This window comes from Mesoplodon bidens (genome assembly GCF_964165515.1).
Source record: "Mesoplodon bidens genome assembly, chromosome: 1".
Classification (NCBI taxonomy): Eukaryota; Metazoa; Chordata; class Mammalia; order Artiodactyla; family Ziphiidae; genus Mesoplodon; species Mesoplodon bidens.
This window is the reverse complement of record NC_138176.1, coordinates 120,241,096-120,264,887: the sequence shown is the minus strand read 5'-3', so window position 1 is coordinate 120,264,887 and position 23,792 is coordinate 120,241,096. Positions and strand designations below refer to the sequence as shown.

Sequence of the window (23,792 nt, the reverse complement as noted above, 5' to 3'; positions counted from 1 at the left end):
GGCCTGCCCCACCAGGCTCACCTACAATGGGCCCCTCCAGCTGTATACCTGCATGGCTCCAGCCTGACTCCTGATACCAGCCTCCACTGCAGTGCACCCATGGTGTGATCTTGCAGCCACAGTAATAAATGCTGACAGCCAAGGGCCCCCACGGCTGCCAGTGGGCCTGCAGTTAGCCCAGACCCTTGCAGCTGGCCCTTGCCCCCATCTCTATGTGTATGTCTTAAACAAGCACTTGGCACTACATAGGCACCTGCAGTTGGCCCCTGCAACCAAGTCTGTACACACCACCAATTCCAGCCACCTCCAGTGCCTGCCCAAATCCCAAGCCACTGGACCTGTGGTGCCACTGAGGTCTCCAACAGCCCTTGCAGTCACTATGGTCAATGCTGTGGACCCCAGTGGCCTGAGCAGATGAGACATCACCCCCACCGCCCAATCCTGCATTTGGCACCCTGCACCAGTAGACCCAAGGTCAGAGCATGCTCCCACCTGCAGGTGAATGTCTTTCCATACCAAAGTCAACCCATAAAGTCTGGAAGAGGTGACTGCTTCTTTAAATTCACAGCATCTGTGCAAGGCTGCAAGGATCATAAAAGATCAGGGTAACATGACACCACCAAAGGAACACAGTAAGCTTTCAGCAACTGAAAGAAATGGAGAAATGGAGATATAAGGATTGCCCAACAAAGGATTCAAAATAACTGTTCTTAAGATGCTCAGAGAGCTACAAGAAAACACAGGTAAACAATTTAACAAAATCAGGGGAAAAATACAAGAACAAAAGGAGAAGTTTGATACAGAGATAGAAAACATTAAAAAACAACCAAACAGAAATTTTGGAGCTAAAGATTATAGTGACTGAAATGAAGAATTCAGTAGAGAGCTTCAACAGCAGACTGGACCACATAGTAGAAAGAACATCTGAACCTATCCAATCAGAAGAACAAAAGAAAAAGGAATAAAAAGGAATGAAGAAGGGACTTCCTTGGTGGGCCAGTGGGTAAGACTCCACACTCCCAATGCAGGGGGCCTGGGTTCAATCCCTGTTTGGGGAACTAGACCCTGCATGCCACAACTAAGAGTTTGCATGCTGCAACTAAAGAGTCTGCATGCCACAACTAAAGATCCCACATGCTACAATGAAGATCCCGCATGCCACAACTAAGACCTGGCGCAGCCTAAATAAATAAATAATTTTTTTAAAGGAATGAAGAAAATCTACAGGACTTACAGGACACTATTAAGTGAAAACAATCTACCTATCATGAGAGTCCCAGAAGAAGAGAGAGAATCACTGATGACTTAATCAGTAAATTAGATTGATGACACCACCCTCAAATCTGGGAAGTTACTGGGAGTCAGCAGGGGAGGAGACTAGACAAAGAAGGTGGTGCCCCCGAAATATAGGAATTGGAGGAGTTTTTTAAATTATTAAAACACCCACTGGTTTTATGGGGGAAAAACCCCACTAGAGCTTTATTGATTAACTGATAAAGCTTCAATATAGCATTTAAACTGCATTTCCAAAAGGTATTTTGGAACATTTCAATAAAGGTCAGCAATCCCACTTTTGGGTGTATATCCAAAGGAAATGAAATCACTATCTTGAAGAGATACCTGCACTCCCATATTCATTGCAACATTATTCCCAATTGCCAAGACATGGAAACAACCTAAGTATCCATCAATGACATCAGTGGTCAATATATATGGAATGTTACTCAACTGTAAAAATAAAAGGAAATCCTACCATTTGCAACAACATGGATGGGCCTTGAGAGCGTTATGCTGAGTGAAGTAAATCAGACAGAGAAGGACAACTACTATGTGATATCACTTAGATGTGGAATCTGAAAACATGGAACTCATAGAACAGAGAATGGAATGGTTGCCAGGGGCTGAGAGATGGGGGAAATAGGGAAACGTTGGTCAGGCTATACAGAATATCAGTTATAAAATGAATAAGTTCAAGGATCTACATCATGGTGACTGTAGTTAACACTACTGTATTGTACCCTTAATGATACTGTATTGTACACTCGAACGTTGCTGTGAGAGCAGAGCTTTCATATTTTCACCATAACAACAACAACATAATTTATGAGGCAATAGTGGTGGCAAATGTGCCAAGATATATACACACATCAAGGCAAATGCTTCAATCTGGTCTATATGCAGCATCCTAATTTGTTTCTTTATAGAAACGCTCTGAGAAGAATGACTACTTACAGTAGCTGCTATTTCTTTCAATTTAACTCTCTCTCTGCAAAGCTAGCATGTGTATTTGTATCCTTTTTGAAGGAAGATACTTTGCAGTGGGTGGTCTCTTGTCATTTTTATTCTCCTTTATTGACTATTTGCATCAATTCACAGCCAAATCAGAGGCTCAGTATGGACCCTAAATTAGAACCAGGTTAAGACTTTGTGACAACTTCTGAGTTCTCCATCTCCTTTCACTGGCTCTTCTCCATCCAATAATAAAGGCAGCTGTGCTTTTATTTAGTGCTTCAGAGAACATTCAGGAGTTCCAGGTAATAATAATACTCTGATTCCCAGAATGCTGCTCTAACCATTCCTCTTCCAACTTCCAGCCTTTCTAGCAAGGTGCCACTGCTCACATCCACATATAATCCCATTACTACAATATTACATCCAAAGCTACACCCTGACACTCAGCAGCACACGTTCATCTTAATATCTCTAGCACTTAGCACACTTCGTGGCACATACTAGATGTTTAATAAGTATTTGCTGAGTATATAAATAAGACACACTTCTTAGTGTTACATTTACCAAAAGGTCTTTATTTGACTTTATATTGGTCCTGCGATAATGGCATCCAATGGTTTTATAAGAATAAAGGTATGTGTGCATAGGTAGATACAGTGTTTTCAGAGTATCTCAAATCTGTCACTTGTTAAATTCTTACTATTCTGGGAAGGTATCAGGAGTCACTTAGATGTCCTGTAGTTTTAGCTTATCTTTTCCCAGGAGTGCAACTGGTTATATTTCTCAGGTTAAATATAAAGGAAACATAAATATTGGTATTGAGTTTTGCTTTTATTGTATTTGCAGAGTGTGATTGCCTTGGTTAAAAATAAATCCTTAAAGAAAATATTAAATATTTCATAGTCATAAAATAATCTCTGTCAAAGAGAAAATTCTAATACAATACTTTCTCCCTGGAGTTCTAACATAGACATGTTGACAAGAGCATTTGAAATAATGCAGAAGACTCTGGGTTTCTACATTAGTCAAGACTAATTTGAAAATATTTCTTTATGTCATTCAAAAATATATTCATTTTTAATGTTTATATCATAAATATTAAAAGTTAATTGAAAGTATTTATTTGGATTCACAGAAGGACAAGGGCACCCTCCCCAAATTTTGCTGTAAAACTTAAATTGCTGTAAGAAAAATAAAGTCGTAATAAAAAAAAAAAAAGAACAAACAAGTAATCATGAAATTCTCTTAGCTTCCAAACATGAAAATCTCTTTGAAGGAAAGAATGTTTTTGAGAGTTGCAAAGAGTTCTGAGAACATGACAGAGGCATCTTTTTTCTTCTCTTTCTCTCTTTCCTAATGATTTTACACCATGTTGGAACCCTCATTTGCCTTACCAAATTAGAGACCTGAAAGAACTGGGTAACTTTCATGTGCCACTGAAGCCTGGCTCTCTTGAAGAATCTACAAAGCAGCCTCAGGACAGTTATTATTTTAGTTAACTGCTATATGGTTCCAAGTGCTGGTGCTCAGAAAGTAATCTACTATTTCTCCTGTTTTCCCTGGATGTATGTTGGTAATGTTCACATCCTATTTCTTTTAAATAACTCTATATCTATTAGGCACACAAGCACTCTACAGTTATCAACTATAAACGTCTTCCAGTTACCCTCCTTCCTTAAAGGAGAGATACAATAAATGTCATTATTGGTTGTTTTTTTTAATTGGGAATCTTAATTTGAATTGTTTTTTTCCCCATGTAACATCTTCTAAGAACTTTATAAAAAGCAACTTTACATATTTAAAATTATATTTTATAATCAGTTATTCAGTTTCTGTTTACTGAAAATTCAAGAATTCTCTCGTCTATATAGAAGGAATATTCCTAAAGAAGTGTATGATCAAAACAAACACAAACTCTGATGGTATAGTGTGTAGAAGCCACATATTCATGTTTTTTCTCAAATGTAAAGTTCTGGCTTTAAATAATGATAGAGTAGTTTGTATTCAACTGAGCCTCCTGCTGATAAAAATCATAAACTCTGGAAAAATAATTATTGATTTTTTAATTTTTTTTATTTTTGGCTGCATTGGGTCTTTGTTGCTGCGCGTGGGCTTTCCATTTGTGGTGAGCCGGGGCTACTCTTCATTGTGGTGCACGGGCTTCTCATTGCGGTGGCTTCTCTTGTGGTGGAGCATGGGCTCTAGGTGTGCAGGCTTCAATAGTTGTGGCGTGTGGGCTCAGTAGTTGTGGCTCACAGGCTCTAGAGCAAGGCTCAGTAGTTGTAGCACATGGGCTTAGTTGCTCTGAGGCATGTGGTATCTTCCTGGACCAGGGATCGAACCCGCATCCCCTGCATTGGCAGGCAGGTTCTTTTTTTTTATATACATCTTTATTGGAGTATAATTGCTTTATAATGATGTGTTAGTTTCTGCTTTATAACAAAGTGAATCAGCTATACATATACATATCTCCTCCCTCTTGCGTCTCCCTCCCACCCTCCCTATCCCACCCCTCTAGGTGGTCACAAAGCACGGAGCTGATCTCCCTGTGCTATGCAGCTGCTTCCCACTAGCTATCTATTTTACATTTGGTAGTGTATATAAGTCCATGCCACTCTCTCACTATGTCCCAGCTTACACTTCCCCCTCCCCGTGTCCTCTACATCTGCATCTTTATTCCTGTCCTGCCCCTAGGTTCTTCATAATCTTTTTTTTTTTTAGATTCCATATATATGTGTTAGCATACAGTATTTGTTTTTCTCTTTGTGACTTACTTCACTCTGTGTGACAGACTCTAGGTCCATCCACCTCACTACAAATAACTCAATTTCATTTCTTTTTATGGCTGAATAATATTCCATTGTATATATGTGCCACATCTTCTTTATCCATTCATCTGTCGATGGACACTTAGGTTGCTTCCATGTCCTGGCTATTGTAAATAGAGCTGCAGTGAACATTGTGGTACATGACTCTTTTTGAATTATGGTTTTCTTAGGGTATAGGTCCAGTAGTGGGATTGCTGGGTCATATGGTAGTTCTATTTTTAGTTTTTTAAGGAACCTCCATACTGTTCTTCATAGTGGCTGTATCAATTTACATTCCCACCAACAGTGCAAGAGTGTTCCCTTTTCTTCACACCCTCTCCAGCATTTATTGTTTCTAGAGTTTTTGATGCTGGCCATTCTGACTGGTGTGAGGTGATACCTCTTTGTAGTTTTGATTTGCATTTCTCTAATGATTAATGATGTTGAGCATTCTTTCATGTGTTTGTTGGCAATCTGTATATCTTCTTTGGAGAAATGTCTATTTAGGTCTTCTGCCCATTTTTGGAATAAGTTATTTGTTTTTTTTTTTATATCGAGCTGCATGAGCTGCTTGTAAACTTTGGAGATAAATCCTTTGTCAGTTGCTTCGTTTGCAAATATTTTCTTCCATTCAGAGGGTTGTCTTTTTGTCTTGTTTATGGTTTCCTTTGCTGTGCAAAAGCTTTGAAGTTTCATTAGGTCCCATTTGTTTATTTTTGTTTTTATTTCCATTTCTCTAGGAGGTGGGTCTAAAGGGATCTTGCTGTGATTTATGTCATAGACTGTTTTGCCTATGTATTCCTCTAAGAGTTTTATAGTGTCTGGCCTTACATTTAGGTCTTTAATCCATTTTGAGTTTATTTTTGTGTATGGTGTTAGGGAGTGTTCTAATTTCATTCTTTTACATGTAACTGTCCAGTTTTCCCAGCACCACTTATGGAAGAGGCTGTCTTTTCTCCATTGTATATGCTTGCCTCCTTTATCAAAAGTAAGGTGACCATATGTGTGTGGGTTTATTTCTGGGCTTTCTATCCTGTTGCATTGATCTATATTTCTGTTTTTGTGCCAGTACCATACTATCTTGATTACTGTAGCTTTGTAGTATAGTCTGAAGTCCTGGAGCCTGATTCCTCCAGCTCTGTTTTTCTTTCTCAAGATTGCTTTGGCTACTCAGGGTCTTTTGTGTTTCCATACAAATTGTGAAATTTTTTGTTCTAGTTCTGTGAAAAATGCCATTGGTAGTTTGACAGGTATTGCATTGAATCTGTAGATTCACAGGCAGATTCTTAACCACTGTGCCACCAGGGAAGTCCCTGGAAAAATATTTTTAAGAAACATGTTTGGAGGGCTTCCCTGGTGGCGCAGTGGTTAAGAATCTGCCTGTCAATGCAGGGGACATGGGTTCAAGCCCTGGTCCGGGAAGATCCCACATGCCGCGGAGCAACTAAGCCTGTGTGCCATAACTACTGAAGCCCATGCACCTAGAGGCCGTGCTCCGCAACAAGAGAAGCCACCGCAATGAGAAGCCCACACACCGGAACAAAGAATAGCCCCAACTCGCCACAACTAGAGAAAGCCCGTGCTTAGCAACAAAGACCCAATGCAGACAAAAACAAATAAATAAATACATTTATTAAAAAATACAAATAAAAATAAAAGAAACATGTTTAGAGACATTGAAAAGCATCGACAGCAGGAATAAATTGGAGTGAATTCAACTTTTGAAAGAACTAAATAACACAGGAGGAGATCTGTATTTACATGGCAGCCCTCACTAGTCAGTACAGCGTAATATGACAGCTCATGCAGAAAGTCAGTTTTATTGTCTTGAGGACTGAGGATCAAGTTTGGGGCTATAAGAGTGGCTGGACATTTAGGGGGGAAATCCCTGAAAGAAGGAAACCACAAAGGGAAATCAACATGTAACTCTCCACAATCCTTGGTTGACCCCTGAACTGTGCACGTGCAGGGTAAAACTCCAAGGTGGTCAGAGGAAAATAACAGCTAAAAGATTGAAACCTTCAAAGAAACTTCAGCAGCTACCTGCTACACAGGAGACAGAATTACCACATCAGAGATGCTTGGTAAACATCTTTGGCCCAGGACTAAAGGAATCACTTGGGGAATAAGGACAAAACTGAAATAGACCTATTGTTGAAAGCCTAAAAGCAAGTCCCCACAAGTTCCAGAGTTGCTATAACATACAATTCACAATACCTAGTATATAATTTAAAAATTATTATAGGACTTCCCTGGTGGCGCAGTGGTTGAGAGTCCGCCTGCCAATGCAGGGGACACGGGTTTGTGCCCTGGTCCGGGAAGATCCCACATGCCACAGAGTGGCTGGGCCCGTGAGCCATGGCTGCTGAGCCTGCGCGTCCGGAGCCTGTGCTGCATTGGGAGAGGCCACAACAGTGAGAGGCCCGCGTACCACACACACACAAAAAAAATTTATTATACATTAAACATGTTAAATAATCGAAGGAAAAGACAGATATAATGGGTGAAGAAAAGGAGAATTTCAGGAGAATTGAGGAAACCTTTAAAAAAATTTAAGACGAACCAGATAGAAATCCTACAATAGAAAAACACAATATCTGAATTTTTTTTAAGTCATTGGATGAGATAAACAGCTGATTGAGTATAAAGAAAGAAAGAGTTGGTGAATTTGAAGACAATTCATAAAAATCATCCAAACTGAAGAACAGAAAGCAAAAAGATTAAAAATCAAATGAACACCATATCAACAATCTGTGCAATAATAGCAAGCCAACTAGATACATACAATAGAGTCTAAGAGGTAGAGGAAAAAGAGAATGGGGTAGGGAAAAAAAAATATATATATATATTTAATTTGGAGATATATATATATATATCTCCAAATTAAATCATAAACTGCAAACCCAGGAAACTTAGCATGCCAAGGAGGATAAATACAAAGAAAACCACACAGAGGCACATCATACTGAAACTACTGGATGTCAAAAATAGAAAATTTTTTAAGCAGCCGGAGAAAAAGATGCATTATAAATGGAAAAACAATGATGAGGATATTATCTGACTTCTTATCAGAAACACTGGGGGTCAGAAAACAAATATCTTTAAGGTGCTGAATAAAAAATATCTGTTAACCTAGAATTTATATCCAGTACAAGTATATTTCCATAATAAAAGTAAAATAAAGACAGTTTCAGGTAAACAAAAGCTGAGATAACTTGTTACCGTCAAACCCATACTAAAAGAAATACTAAAGGAAGTACTTCATTCTGAAGGGAAATGATACTAGGTGGAAATGTGGCTCTAAATAAAGTAGAGATGAGTTAGAAGTCATAAACAGATAAAGAATTATTTTTATTTTCTTAAATTTTTAAAAAGTTGATTGTTTAAGTAATAGCTGTTATGAGGTTTATAATCCATGTAAAAGTTAAATATATATTTAGAGCACAAAAGATGAAACTGCTAACGTAAATGGAATTATTGCAGAATTCTCATGCATGAGAATAATATTGGTTCAATACATAATATATAAATACTGTAACTATATAATTAATAATATTATTTAGACTGTAATAAGTTAAGGATACTTTTTTTAATATAAATTTATTTATTTATTTTTGGCTGCGTAGGGTCTTCTTTGCTGCTCGTGGGCTTTCTCTAGTTGTGGCGAGCGGGGGCTACTCTTTGCCGCAGTGCGCGGGCTTCTCATTGTGGTGGCTTCTCTTGTTGGGGGGCACAGGCTGTAGGCGCACGGGCTTCAGTAGTTGTGGCACGCGGGCTCAGTAGTTGTGGCTCGCAGGCTCTAGAGTGCAGGCTCAGTAGTTGTGGCGCATGGGCTTAGTTGCCCCGCGGCCTGTGGGATTTTCCCAGACCAGGGCTCGAACCCATGTCCCCTGCATTGGCAGGTGGATTCTTAACCACTGTGACACCAGGGAAGTCCAAGGATACATATTTTAATCTCTAGAACCACCACTAGAGAAAAAAAGGAAAGAAAAGAAAAAAGAGTTTAGTTAAAAAGCCAAAGGAAGAGATAGTCAATGATATATATGATGAATCAATCACTAGCATACTAAATAATACTCAGTTAACCCAAAAGAAGATAAGAAAGAAGGATCAAAAAACACAAAGAGCAGACTGGAGAAATACACAACAAATAGTATACAGGTGTGTTCTAGGCTCAGAGAGAAAGCTCTAGTTTTCCAAGGAGAAAGAACAACAGAAGGATTTTACCTTATTTTAGTTTAATTCAAAACATGTAGAATGTATGGCATGACAGCAAGGAAGAGCATTAGAACGAGATTTTTTTCTCTCCTATGTATAAATGGCAGAAATGAATTCTTGATCTTAAAAGGAGATTGCTTGGTAGAGTAGAAGAAATCCAGTCCCTCTGACGGAGGCAACCCTGAGTGTCAGTTCTAATGGGAACCATTAACTTGCCTGTGACCTCGGGTAGTTACATTAATCCTGTGGAGCAGCTTTCTCATCTATAAATGGAACTTCTGATGCCTTTCTCATGAGTTGTTATGAAAATTCACTAAGATCACAAATATAAAGTGCCTGTGACAGCAGAGGGGTTTCAAAAATGTTATTTCACTTTCTCTCAGGCCAAATCTACAATTACCGAACATGCACAAAATGGGGACACAGTCAGAATTTTTAGAGGAAAATACAGATATGAGAATAGCTTTGCTATTGAACGTAATTGGTGCCTTTTAATTGATCTCTGGCTATCATTATAACTGTCCTCTTATGAGCACTACCTGCCTTCTCTTTCATTGTTTTCAATCTTCAGTTAAATATCACATCCTGTTTTATATCCATGACATAGAAAAAAGTATATATCCACAGAGTTCTCTCTGCTTGATTTCCTTTTCCTTCTATTGAGTATGTTTTTTGCTTAAAAGGAAGAATAGAAAGGAACCTAGAGGATAGTAATCAAAATAAACTATATTTCTTTCTGAAAGTATTTCCCAAGTCATGAATTTGTGTCATTTCAATATTGGCTTTGAGCAAATTCAACCTGTTAAGTACATATTCTGGGTTCATTATTCCTAAGTGTGATGGTTTAATGTCCCGCTCCATGCTTTTCAGAAAAACCAGGCTCGAAAGAAAATCTTTTTGACCTTCAAGTGTGCAGGATTTTGCTCTTTGTGCAAAAGAGCCTTTTGTCCAGCCAATAAAGTGCAGTTCCCCACGTCACTAATAAGATTACTGTCACTGAAATGAAATATGAGATCTAGACTCACCAGTGTGTGTTGCTTCAGAATTCTGCCCAAGGGAATACTTGTTCATTATGTTAGCGCTTTAGAAATCAGGGGAATTGGAAAAAAAAAAAAAAATCACTAACCCCATGCAGTTTCATTTCCTTCCCATAATGTTACTATGGCAACTCCACATCCTCTCTCCTTTTCTCCTGTCCAACTGCATATGCTGCCTTTCTTGAGGCAGCCTCCCTTGAGCCTCAAGAATTGCCTTTGTCAAGCATTTTTCACCTGGAGGTCAAAACTATATACTGTCCTATATGGTTGAAGAACTGCTTTTTAGTCTAGGACCCATTCAAAGTGACACTGTACATTAATTGTAAATTTCCAGGGATTGGGAGCAGGTAAGAATCCTTATTTTGTATTGGAAAAAGCGTTCCTCTAATTTTAAGGAAAGGAGTTCTCTGCTATGTAAACCAGTTCACTACTGTTGCAAAACACAATATCCACGATAGCTTTTTAAAGCTTACAATGTTCTGAATTACAAAGAGGAAAAAGTCTTAGAGCAAGTATTCTCATATTTCTCTTACTTTCGTATTCTTTTTTTATTGAAGTATAATTTATTTCAGTGTTGTGTTAATTTCTGCTCTCCAGCCAAGTGATTCAGTTTATATATAATATATATATTCTATATATATATATTCCTTTTCACATTCTTTTCCATTATGGTTTATCACAGGATATTGAATATTGTTCCCTGTGCTATACAGTAGGGCTTTGTTGTTTATTCATTCTATATATAATAGTTTGCAGCTGCTAATCTCAAACTCCCCCTCCATCCCTCCCCCACCCCTCCTCCCCCTTGGCAACCACAAGTCTGTTCTCTATGTCTGTGAGTCTCTTTCTATCTCGTAGATAAGTTCCTTTGTATTGTATTTTAGATTCCACATATAAGTGATATCATATGGTATTTGTCTTTCTCTTTCTGACTTACTTCACTTAGAATGATAGTCTCTAGTTCCATGCATGTTGCTGCAAATGGCATTATGTTGTTCTTTTTTTATGGTCTTACTTTCTTATTCTTAATGCTAAGAAGACTGTCATATTCTTCAGTGTAATTCCAATTTATAAGTCACTTACCTATTGAAAATTTTATTTTTCTGGGACAATAAGGTATTATAATAGCACTTCTGACACACAAAATCAGTCTAGTCTTAAACATAAAGGATAAGAAGGAAAGGAATTACTAAGCAACTAAGTAGAAAACATTTTTAAAAGACTAGCCCAGAAACCCATTCATTCACCCACTCATTCATTCATTCACTCAGTCATTTTTAGTAAGCAACTTTCACCGACATGATACTGAGTTACCTTATCTGTGAGATTCAAGTATCCCTTTTAAGCTAGTAACTTTTTCATCAGAAACAGACTCATTGGAATGATAATGCAAGCTCACAAAGACTAAAATACCAAGTAAAAAGTCCTAGGTTCCCCCAAAGAGGTTCAGATAAAATATGAGGGGAATCCTGATGGTAGAATGGTTATGTCTAGCTTTGGGAAAGCCTTCAAAGAAAAACTGTACTTTAAACAGTAAGGATTTGGATCTTGGCGAAAGTAGAAAGGGAACTTCAAGGTACATGAAGTAGTGTGTGCAAAGCAGAGAAACTAGAACATGAGAGGCTTTCTCCAAGAACTGCGAAGAGTTTAATTGAGGTAGAAGAGAAGGGAATTAGGGGAGAGTCAAGTGTAGCAGCGACTGACTGGAAGGCTTTGAATGCTAACCTAAGGAATTTAGACTTGGCTGAGGAATGAATAACAGTTATGAAAAAGATCTTTTTGAACACAGGGGTATCATGATCAGAACAGACCATCAGGAACATGAATGATAAGCCACACCTATTTCAAAGCCAAAGAAATTAGTTCGAAATTTAAATGTTTACTTCCCCCCCACACACAAAATGGGTATTAAGTAATGTCAATGCCTGCTTTTTTTTTTTTTTTTAACTGAACTGTGAATCACTACATGGCAGATCCTTTTCCAGCTCCCTGTGGTTTAGCTGGTCGTGTCGGTCTTCATGACTGTAGAAACTGTGGTGCTAATTAAAGATCTTACATTAACTCTAGGCACTAGTTTTCCACTGACCTGTGACTGTCCTAGCAGCCAGGCCGGCACTGTCTGTGCAACCAGACAGTCGTGACATCTTGTACAGCTTCCTGCTGAAAGGGCTCTCTCATGCCAGGCTTCTGGCTATTGGAAGAGCCACGCACCTTTGAAAAGTTTCAAAGCAAATTTGCAGAAGATCCAAAGGAGTCAGCCATTTGCAATCAGTGTTTAAAATACTGCAAGTAAAACTACAATTGAAAGAGCTATGCTTCAGGTAGTTCTTTGCAGTTGAGCAAGGATGATGAGGCCTTCCTTGGGGAACCCAAGGACTTTATCATTGAAATGAGGTGACAAAAGGAGCAGTGGCTAGAATGGAAAGCCCTTCACAGCTCTGACACTGCAGAAAAAAGTCACCTTTCCTGGCTGAGTCTCCAGATTCTGTAAGTTTTTAATAAATAAACACCAGAGATCAGAGGTAGCAGCTGCAGAATGTAGATAAAAGAAGGCGCTGAGTGGCTGAAAGTTTGAGCAGAGGGGCTTTGTCTTAATAACTCCTCCCAAGATATGCCTTATTTGCCCTGCAGTCAGCACTGGCCTCATTCTGAATTCAGCCCATGGAACCCTGGATGAGTCATTTAACCTCTTTGAGCCTCAGAGTCTTCATTTACAAAAAGAAGATCGTACCTTCCGTATAAGGGTAGTTGTGAGAATACAATGATCGAATGTAGTGGATTTGCTTCAAAACAATATAAGAAAGGAGAAGAGGGCTTCCGTGGTGGCGCAGTGGTTGAGAGTCCGCCTGCCGATGCAGGGGACACGGGTTCGTGCCCCAGTCTGGGAAGATCCCACATGCCGCGGAGCGGCTGGGCCCGTGAGCCATGGCCGCTGAGCCTGCGCGTCCGGAGCCTGTGCCCCGCAACGGGAGAGGCCACAACAGTGAGAGGCCCGCGTACCACAAAAAAAAAAAAAAAAAAAAAAAAAAAAAAAAAAAAGAAAGGAGAAGAGGTGGATCCTAAGGTGACATTTATTGATGCTGTCCACCAGGTACCTAGACGCTCATTACACTATACAGTCTACTTTAGTCTGAAATATGTTTGAAGTTTTTCATAATTAAAACTTTTTTAAAAAGATGAAGTCAGCAAAAATATATGTCTGTAAGGAACAATGTACTTCAAAGGATTAAGGAGTTGAGATAGATTTTACTCTTAGATAGCCAAGCACTTTGTTATTCAGTATGTAGGATTTTGCTTGGGGGAAGATCATTTTCAAAGATAAATGAGTTTTCAAAGATAAATAATTTTATGTCTGTGACCATAGTTTGAAAATGCCTATACATATTGTCACCCCTTATATCATAGAGTCTACTTACGAGAAAATGAGAGAATTAAAGTTAACCTCTTAGTTCATAAAAGGCAATCACATTCGAAGTATGTGAAATTTTTTGTGTGTTGCAAGGTAGATGTGATTATTGTATTATTTCTCCTTCAGATATTTTCAGGTTTTACATTACTGGGAAGACATTTGGCCTTCATGGTATACTTTTAATTTATTCTCAGATTTTATTTTATTCTGTCTTATTAAGAAAATGCTGTTTCCACTTGAAAGACAGTTATATTGCTTAACTTTGCTTTAGAAGAGCAAATGTTTTAAATCAGCATAAAAGGTAGAATATTTAAACATGCTCAAAATATACAAACCAGCTCATCATATTTGCAATTCAAATCTCATTTTTCAAGGAATTTTAATTCTACTGATATTTAGCTAATAGTTTAGAAATAGGATTGTACCTTATTGATTATATATTAGGATAATTAGGATTACTTTCAAGATCTGCTCACACAATCTAGAAAGTGATTTGAATACATTAAATCAACTTTTGATGTATTTTAAAATGTGACTCTCCTTAGGGTAGGTATTAAGTGTCAACAGCAGGAATCTTCAAGTTGGGGAACACATAAGCCAGGGTGTGTGAAAACTCCATACGATTTGGAGCCACTTAGATAGTTTTAAGTGAATAAATTTCCATTTCCTCATCTCCCTGTTAATTCTCCTATCCCACCTACATTTTAATACAATAGCCCTTCTCGATAGTCCGAAGGAAAGGCCTGAGTCTAACTCTGAGCCACAAGGCCCCAGGGTGCAAAACCTCTGAGGGGAAGGGGAGATGGAGAGGGGGAAAAGGGAAGAGTTGAAAATACTGGTGCCCTATTAAGAACTTATGAGTCCGGTGATTAGATAAGCAATTCTCTGCATATCAAATGCTTAGAAATCCTATTGCTGCCAACACAAAGGAAGAACCTAATGGTCCTTATGTCTTATGATGGATCATTGGAAGAAATCTTTGATGAAAGTTCATTAAGTGATTGTTGGCATGTAATTCAGGAGTTTAGAGAATTAGCGGCACTTCCAAAACAAAAGTCCAACTACTTATTTATGCAGACAAAATGTCTTAGCACTAGCATTTATAAAAACAAAAATTAGGGAAGTATTGATGCTGAACCCTGTCTCATCTTAGCAATAAATAATACTCATTAGCAGATCCATGAACTAGTTGTGAAAAAAATACATCTCATTCAGAGAGGAATTTCTAATAAATTGTTACCCTTGCTTAATAATCATAAAATGTGTAATATATTTTTGCTGTTTTGATCCATTGTGTTTGAATAATTATAATGCCAATCAGGAGATTTATTTTTGATTCTTAAATAAAGGCTTATGTTCTCAGGAAATCTTTAAACCTTTTTAAAAAGTATATTTATGTATTTTTGCAGCAGGGAAATATGATACCGTAATCAATAAAAAACACTCAAGCAAAAATTATATTACATGAAGATAAAATTATATGGGGGGAGTGGAATGGAAATAGACATGCAGGAGCAAAAAGGACCAATGTAAAGTTTCTGTTACAAATTCCTATTTTAAAGATTTGTGTATTTTTTTAAATGGTGGATATCAAATTACTTATAGTGTTTAGATTCCATTGGATAGTCAAAAGAGTAGTGGAACAGTTATATTTTTAAATGTCAGTTTTGTGTGGAATCACACACTTGGCAACTACTTAAACTTATGAAAACTTCTGTCCTCTAGTTGAAAGTATAAAATTGTTTTATAAGATACACGCGTAAATGTTTGAAGCTCACCGGTCCACAGCATGTTGGATGCCGTGCCGAATCTTGACCGAATGCACTCATTTATAGAATTTCCCATCAACTGTAATTGAAGATGTTGCCTTGTTTGATAGGATGGGCTGACGCCACTGCACTGTGGAGCGAGGAGTGGCCATGAGCAGGTGGTGGAGATGCTGCTTGATCGAGCTGCCCCCATTCTCTCAAAAACCAAGGTAATTTCTCCCCAGGTGTTTGGTCATCACACTGTATTGAGCTTTGAATCCCTTGACTGGTTATTTCACCCAGCCTTTCAATCACATAGAAAATGCCATAGTTTGAGTTTAGTAATTAGCGTGGCTCTGTGCACCCAATCTTCGGTGACCCTCAAGATTAAATTTGGGTTTATGAGGCCTTCAGATGCATGCCCTCTATCACCAAGTCATTTGCGTGTGTGTTGCTTTTGTTTTTATTTTGTTTTGTTTCAGGAACACTTACTGCTTGATTTTATTCTATGAAACTTTCATAGCTCAGAAATGATTGCTTGTTGGGGAAAGAAAGACTGCAAGATCTACAGTCTAAAGTCTGGGTGCTGGTGCACTTTCTCCAGCCCTTCAGTTTATTTCTTGAGAGTTCACAGACTATTAAAAAGGCCAAGATATCATTTGACTGAAAAAGACTGGAAACTTTGGAAAGTCTATACCTTGCTTGGGCCTTTGGAAAAGTTGACATATCTGAAGGGAATACATGATGATGGCCTGAAAAAAAATAATGTTTTACTAAGTGTCTTCTGGATTTTTAAATGGTAAAACCATTTGACAGTATTTGAAAAAGAGAATATTTGTAAATAAATTCTGGGACATATAAAAACTACCTCAGAGTCATTACTGTTTTTATAAATCAAACCAGTGATTTTTTGAAGCTATCTTAAGCTTTATAAGGAGCCCTAATTTCTAAACATTAACAAAAAAAACCCCAAAAGCACATATTACTCCTGTGTGTACTCTGATCAGTGTTTACTCAACAACTCTAGTGAAGATGGACAGGGTCAAGGTGGTCTGAACAATTCCATCACTTATTTGAAATGCAGGGTTTAGATTGGTGAGCTGTTGGAGATACTATCCAGCAGAATTAAGCAGCCACCATTTTTCATTGCATTTGATGACATCTTGGACTTTTGAGTGCTTCTCATCTAAACCATTCTATTTGTTGTTCTTCCTTTCACATAGTCCATATCTATCTTCTCTCCATCCCACTGCTATCTTTGAGCTACATCATCTTCCTGAACCATCATAATCACTTCCTTACTGGTCCCCCACTTCCTCACCTGCTCCTTTCCAATCCAGTTCCCATTTTGCAGTCAGAGTGTCAACCAAATCATGTCAACCTCCTGCCTAAAAAACCTCCAAGTAATTCCCGTCGTTCTCTTTAAAATTAATTTTTATTTTATCAAAGCAGTATAGGCACAATTAAAAAGCAAATCATTGTCTCATCATTCTTCTCCTAGTGTTCATCTCAGTATCTATTTGGCTTTTTTTCCTGAAAAATCTCCTTGACTTTTTTCTTTGATGCTTTTCATATTCAAGAACATTTTCTTGTCCTCTGAGAGCTTCTTTTCTTAAAGCATCCAGTTCTTGTTTTATGGACGCTATACATTCTGTTGCCTTTTGGAGAACATTCAAGGTGACATTTCTTGAAAATTCTTTCTGCCTCTCATCTGTCCCTAACTCCTCAGATTTCCTTTTTTCTCTTTGTTGGCTTTGGCTCTCTTTTTCATGATGGGGGTTGCCCGCGAATGTCTGTACCTGACCATGTCAAGCACTCACCTTTGAGTGGAAGCTCCGTGAGAGTGTGGGCAGGGCTTCTCTCAGGTGTATCAGGTGGTGGTGGGTTGGAGGGGTCCCTAACGTCGGTATAAATTGCCCTTTTCTTTGGAAGGTTCGGGTTTTTTTGAGGGATGAGTCCTCTAACCTTTTGCCCTGTGCATCCAGATGAATACATTGAGTAAGAAAAAGGAAAAGGAGCTGTCATTCTCCTGGTCCTCTATGCATACCTTAATCATAACAATGATAACAACATTTACATAGTGTTTACTACATACCAGGCTCTAAGCACTTTACATATTTTAACCCAGTTACTCCCCCACAACAACTTGATGAGGTACTGATTTTACTAGTATGCCCTTTTTATAGATGAGGAAACTGAGATCCAAAGAGAGAAAATAACTTTCTCGAGATGTCTCAGCTAGTGGCAGACCAAGGATTTGAACCCAGACAGTCTTACTCTAGAGATCATACTCTTAACACCTAGGCTGTCCTTCCTTCTGTGAACACCTGTTCTCAGTCCAGAGCCTAACCACTGCCCTCCGCTCTGCCCCAGCCTCCACATCCAGAATCTCCAGAAATTAAATTCCTGGTTTCCTGCAAGGTATGAGGGGGCAGTCATCTGTCTTTGCTGGGTTAGAAGGTCTTGGAGACCTGACTACTCCATAGGCAGCTAAACCAATCCTGCTTTTGGCCCCAAGCTTCATCTTTATCCTCCAAGGTACTATGTTTCCGTATTGTCTGCCTTTTGGGCATCTGAGAGGTAAATCCGTTGTCTGTATTATACCCCGTGGTATACTGGAGCCTGTTGTGTACATCTCTTTCCAGTTCCATATTCAGTAACATCATGTTGATAGCTTGAAATCAGTCATAGCACAGAGGTCTTTACACCTTGGAAATTGGCAAATGCCATATCTCAGGGCTGTTCTTCTTTAAAGAGCTATTGTGAAACATTTGCCAGCACACCACGGATTATACCCCTCCACAGGCACTTAGGTGTCAGCCTTTTCCTCTCTGCTGGATGAGGTAACACTTAAAATCTTTTCTCATATTCCAAAGTTTATAGACATCACACATCTGTTTTTGTTTCCTTTGCCATGTTGTGTGAGTGTGTGGGTGTGCATGCCCTGTGGGTTTTACCTTTTCAATTCCGTTCATGTTTTTCAGTGGAGTTTGTGAAAGGATGGATAAACACGCATGTCACATCTACCATGTTTATCTGGAAGTTGCCCCGCCCACTGCACTGAGAATTCCTTACCAGAATCCGACCACCTCTCTGCCTCATCTCTCCTTCTGGTCCTTACCTTCTTCTAGCCAAGCAGCCTCCTTTCACTTCCTAGAATACACCACGTTTGTTCTCATTTCCCATTCCCACAGACTGACCTCTCTCAGTCTGTCCCAGAGTTCTGCAGTCTTCACACATTTCTCAACTCAAATGTCGTCTTCTCAGAGAGGCCTTCTTAGTTTCTTTACCTGTTTGCTGTCTCTTCAGCGAAATGAAAACAAGAACTTTGTCTTATTCAGTGCAGTACCCTAAGGACCTAAATCAGCACCTGGCGCATAGGAGACCTTCCCCAAATATTTGTTGAATGAATAGTAAGCGAATGAAGGCATTCTGAACTTTAAGACCATCTGTCTAATTCTTCAAGACTTTCATCTTTCTGAGCTAAGAAGAACCATCACACTGGATCCATGTTTTTAGCTTGATGACAATGCCATACATAATATGACCCCTCTCCACACAGCAGATGATCTTTCCTTTCTTCTGGCCCTTCCCCAGTGACCTATAAGTTACCCACTCATATGTGATTGTTTTGTGTATCATTAGAGAATTTCCTTCTTTTATTGACACAGCCTCCCATTTCTACTCTCCAGGAAGTCATTGTTCTCTCACATTTTGTTTCTTTGTTTACTTTGTGTTTTCCTCTAAGAATGTATCAAAACATAAAGCGGAGGAATGTTTTGGCAGGAAATAAACAAGTGCATATGCTCGTGGGTGGCAGTGTCTCAAATGAGAAATGTTCCCCTCCTTTCCTGCACCTTAGTTTCTACTTTGGTTCAAAATGTTGGAGTGGAATTTTTTAGGCAGAAATATTCTGCTTGACTGGCAGTGTATGAAGGCTTTAAATTTACATAATTATTTATGGAGCTCTTTCTATATATACAAGGCTCTCTGCTGGGCAATATGGGGAAATTATAAGCCATGAACCTCCTGTTTTCAAGAAACAAAAATAGCTGAAATACATGACATGGTGAGTGAATGATGCCATGAGAGTGGCCAAAGGAAGGCTTGGTGTTTTTCCCCCCTTGAACTCCTGTTTTATGTCATTCAGATAAATTAGGGGAATTTAACTTGGCCCGGAGGATTCAGAAGTACCTAGTTCATTGGTACATACTTAGTATATCATTATTTTCAAAGTTCAGTAATGTTGATTTTTTTGGAAACTGAATTTACCATCGCTTTTCCCTCCCACATAGGTTAAACTAGGTTACAGTAATTACTAGAGGCTCTCTTGATAACTGGATTCTCTAGGAACTTCCCAGGCCCCAACACTTTGTCTCCATATTTAAAGGAAGCGTGCCTGGAAAGACTGATACCTTAATACCTTGTTTTTGCCTTCATTAGAAAACGGGTGTTGAATGCTAAATGTCACTCCAATCTTTTTAACGGTTTTAGTTACCTTTGACCCCACTCATGCCTTCTCTCAGCTCTCTAAATGAATTTTTTACTTATCTGTATTGCATATGAGGACCTGTCATTGAACCCAATTGATTTAAACTGAGGCAAGCATTAATTAGTTAATGAGTTTGTCACAGTCTTGCCTTTCCTCGCCATAGACACATGGGGGCACCAGATGGGTGGAAAAGGGCAAAGTTTTCCTTTCTACGTTGATGTGAGATGAAATGTGTTGTATTCACATCTTTTTTCTAAAAATTGATCAATATAATATTCAATATCAAGCATTAATAACACAGGAGCACAAAATAAAAACCAGTCTAGTGAATACCATTCTGTTTCTGCCTTTATTTTAGCCTTTTCATTCTTTTGTTGTTATCAGTACTTTTTTTATTGAAGTATAGTTGATTTCCAGTTTTCAGTCTTAAATATTAAGAATTCAGATTCACTGGAAATGCAATCAATAGTGGACCTTAGTGCAATTCACACTATTTTTTAAATCAGAAAAAGAAATTATCATTGAAAATTTATTTTTGATTGATATAAGAAGTAGGAGGACTAGTTTGGAAAGTAGCTACAGTTCAAAACAGTTGCCACAAAACCTTTTAAAAAGAGAAGGTATTTCCGTGTGCAAATCTAGGGCTTTCATCTGTTCACATTTGTGCTGTATTTTGTGTTGGGCACATTCGCATTTGAAAGGTAAAACAATAAACTCTGCTTGTCTTCTGTGTTCCAGAATGGATTGTCTCCACTGCACATGGCTACACAGGGGGATCATTTAAACTGCGTCCAACTTCTCCTCCAGCATAACGTGCCTGTGGACGACGTCACCAATGACTACCTGACTGCCCTGCACGTGGCTGCCCACTGTGGCCATTACAAAGTCGCCAAGGTTCTCTTGGACAAGAAGGCTAACCCCAACGCCAAAGCCCTGGTGAGTAGCTTAGCTCACAAGTCCAGCCTGTGTTGTCTTGCTGACCACATGCTACCCAAAGGGACTCCTTTTCAGGAGGTGAAAATGGAAGGTCTACTTAAGTAAAGTGTACTTCTTGTCAACCTTCAGATGGCCTTCTGGAAAATCTGTAAACCCTTCTATTTCCAACATAAGCAAGACTGGTGAGGCTAAATCATTAACTTCTTTATGGTCACACTCGTGGTTCTCTTACATAAATAAACCCAAAGACTGTACAAGTACAAAAGGACTGAGCTGGTCAACTTATCTTCTGGTAGGTAAAGTGATAACTGTGAATTAAAAGTTTTTTGTGAGATCTAAAAATACGAGGCAAAATGATCAGAAAACTTCATCTTAAACGTGAAAGGTCTAGGAATTTGTGAGCAGAAATTCGATGTGAGGATGTTAACCATGTAAGGTAATGAAATATCACCTGTCATTGTTTCCTCAAGATGCGAATCAAAAATTTGGTCTAGTTTGTAGTCTTAACTCCTAGAATGACATGCTGCTTTAACCTTGAGCTTTGCTCTGTAGTTTGGTTTTCACAAGGAGACGGTGTTTGTTGTCTTTAGGAAAATAAATGGTCCCAAGTTAGTAAGCTGTTTAAATTTAGTTCAGAAGAAGCACTCATGTTTAGGAAAAAAATATGTCACCAAGTGCTAGCGAAAACGTGTGCGTTTACTAGCAACTTTGCGGTAAAGGCTGTCATCTGATCAACCATTTTAGGAAGGGTCTCTGCTCCCTTGCGGTTCATATGGTCACCTCTGGCACTCTGTGGCCCCTGAGATTTGGAGTGGGCAGGAACGGATGGGCAGAGAGGAGCCCTCCAGACCCCAGGCAGCTCCATCACCATCGTAATTCTAAATGCTTTTCCTGGAGCAGCATTTTAAGAGCTGTTGACTGGCCCAAGATATCAAACATATCTTTGAATTCTGAGAAGGGAGGAAAAGAAATGATCAGTCATGACTTATTTTTCCACACAAGAAAAAAGGCCTTACAACGGGGTGTGGACTCTCATCCTCATTTTCCTCTGACTGAAGATTTCACAACATTAGGAGGTTCTGGAGGTTGTAGGCAGTCACCCCCGGATGGACTATAGCCTGGTAAATGGTCTCAAAACCTCCATAGAAGCACTCGTGGTGACTTTGACCTAAGCTTGCGTGGTGGGCCCTGATATTCTGTAGTTCTCTGTGGTGACAAAAATATGCTCCATGGTCTCTCTCACTTAGCGGGCAGTACAGTTTGGTAAGTAATTTGTTTAAAAAGCAGGTTCTTTTACTAGATTAAATATTAAACCAAATGATCCAACTAATGTTGGGTTGTTTAAGTTTCTGCTTCCTTGGAGTAAGCACCTACTTGAATCTTAAAACTTGGAAGAAATAAAAACATTTCAGAACAGGTCTTGAAGTTGTTTTAAATGCAGCAGAGAAGTCACAATGGGCAGTGGTGAACTTTTGGCTGTGAGGACAAATTTTGGCCGAGATGATTTTAGTCTGTGTTTGAAATGAGGTAGAGGAGGGACATATTTGGAAAATAAATTCCAGAATAAAATAGTCTAAGAAGACGCATGACCATTTTGCCTTAACTACCAGGAGATTATGACAAAAATTTGCTTCCTGTTCGTGATTAGCAGGGCACCTTGGGTTCCTGGGAGCAGGTAGACTACCTGTGCTTCCAGAAAAGAATCCGTATTCGGTTTAACCCCTCGTTGTTGCCGCTCATTTCCAAATCTTTACACAACGTCACTTTTGCAAAAATATTTTACCATACACAGTGGAGATCTCAACGGAACGTAGTCCAATAGGTCTGTGTCTTTTTCCCTTGCAGAATGGCTTTACCCCTCTCCATATTGCCTGCAAGAAGAATCGAATTAAAGTAATGGAACTCCTTCTGAAACATGGTGCATCCATCCAAGCTGTAACCGAGGTGAGAAGAGGAGGATTTCTGGGGGTCCCCATGTATAGCCTCAGCAGGCAGAGGCCCAGTGCCCTCCCTGACCACCAGCTAGTTTTGCCGTGTGTGGTTGTCATACTACTTTCTGAACCCTTCACCCAAGGGGCTGCCAGTCCTTAGGAGAGCAGACAGGAGTGGGAGGAGAGTGCAAATACATCACCATGACGAGAAGCATCACCCAAACACGTGTCGTGCTCAAGGCGGGCGGGGGGACGGGGGGTGCCATCACTCCAAGCGTAATTTACATGAAATCCATTCATGCACTGCTTCTCAAATCCTGTAATGCAGTGCTTAGGGGTGGTTTTACCCGCTATGAGGCATTTGGCCATGTCTGGAAGTATTTCTAGTTGTCACAACTGGATGGTGCTACTGGCATCTAGTGGACAGAGGCCAGAGATGCTACTAAACAGTCTACAGTGTACAGCCCAGCCTCCAACAACAAAGAGTTATCTGGCTCAAAATGTCACGTGTGCCATGGTTGAGAACCCCTGCACAACATAACCTCTGCATACTGATGAAGTGAGGATTGCTCTCAGGAAAAACTCAGAATTAACGAAACACAGAGTTGCTGAAGTTAGTAAAAGGGTAGCTCTCGGTTGCTTTCATACAAACTGACATAGAACTCAGAGAAGTGACTTATTGGGATCAGGGCTGAGCCTGCGACATGCAAACCAAGCCTGGCATCCACTTCCCTAGGCTGCACTCCCTTTTGTTCACTCCATATCTCTACACCCTCCATGCGTCTCGCCCCTCCCTTTCCAGGCTAGTCCTGTATGTCTTTCAGGACCAGATCTGGGGCTGCCTTCTCTGGGAATCCTCCCCTAACCCTTGGCCTGGGCCAGGAGCTCTTCCTTGGGACCATTGCCACATCCTGTGCATATTTCTGTCAGAGCTCTTGTCCAGCTGGCTTACTTATGACCCAGCCACTCCCCTCCACCCCGC

General features: G+C 39.4%; 1 protein-coding gene across 5 annotated transcripts in view; it reads left to right on the top strand.

The window, feature by feature from the left end:
* The window catches only part of ANK3 (ankyrin 3), a 514,823-nt gene that overhangs the window by 335,833 nt on the left and 155,198 nt on the right, over window positions 1–23,792 (top strand). For all 5 annotated transcript variants that reach the window (XM_081254083.1, XM_081254082.1, XM_081254084.1 and 2 more), the window contains exons 9-11: window positions 15,583–15,681; window positions 20,682–20,879; window positions 22,725–22,823. In XM_081254083.1, the coding sequence (XP_081110209.1) occupies window positions 15,583–15,681; window positions 20,682–20,879; window positions 22,725–22,823 (396 nt within the window). The remainder of the gene's footprint in view (window positions 1–15,582; window positions 15,682–20,681; window positions 20,880–22,724; window positions 22,824–23,792) is intronic.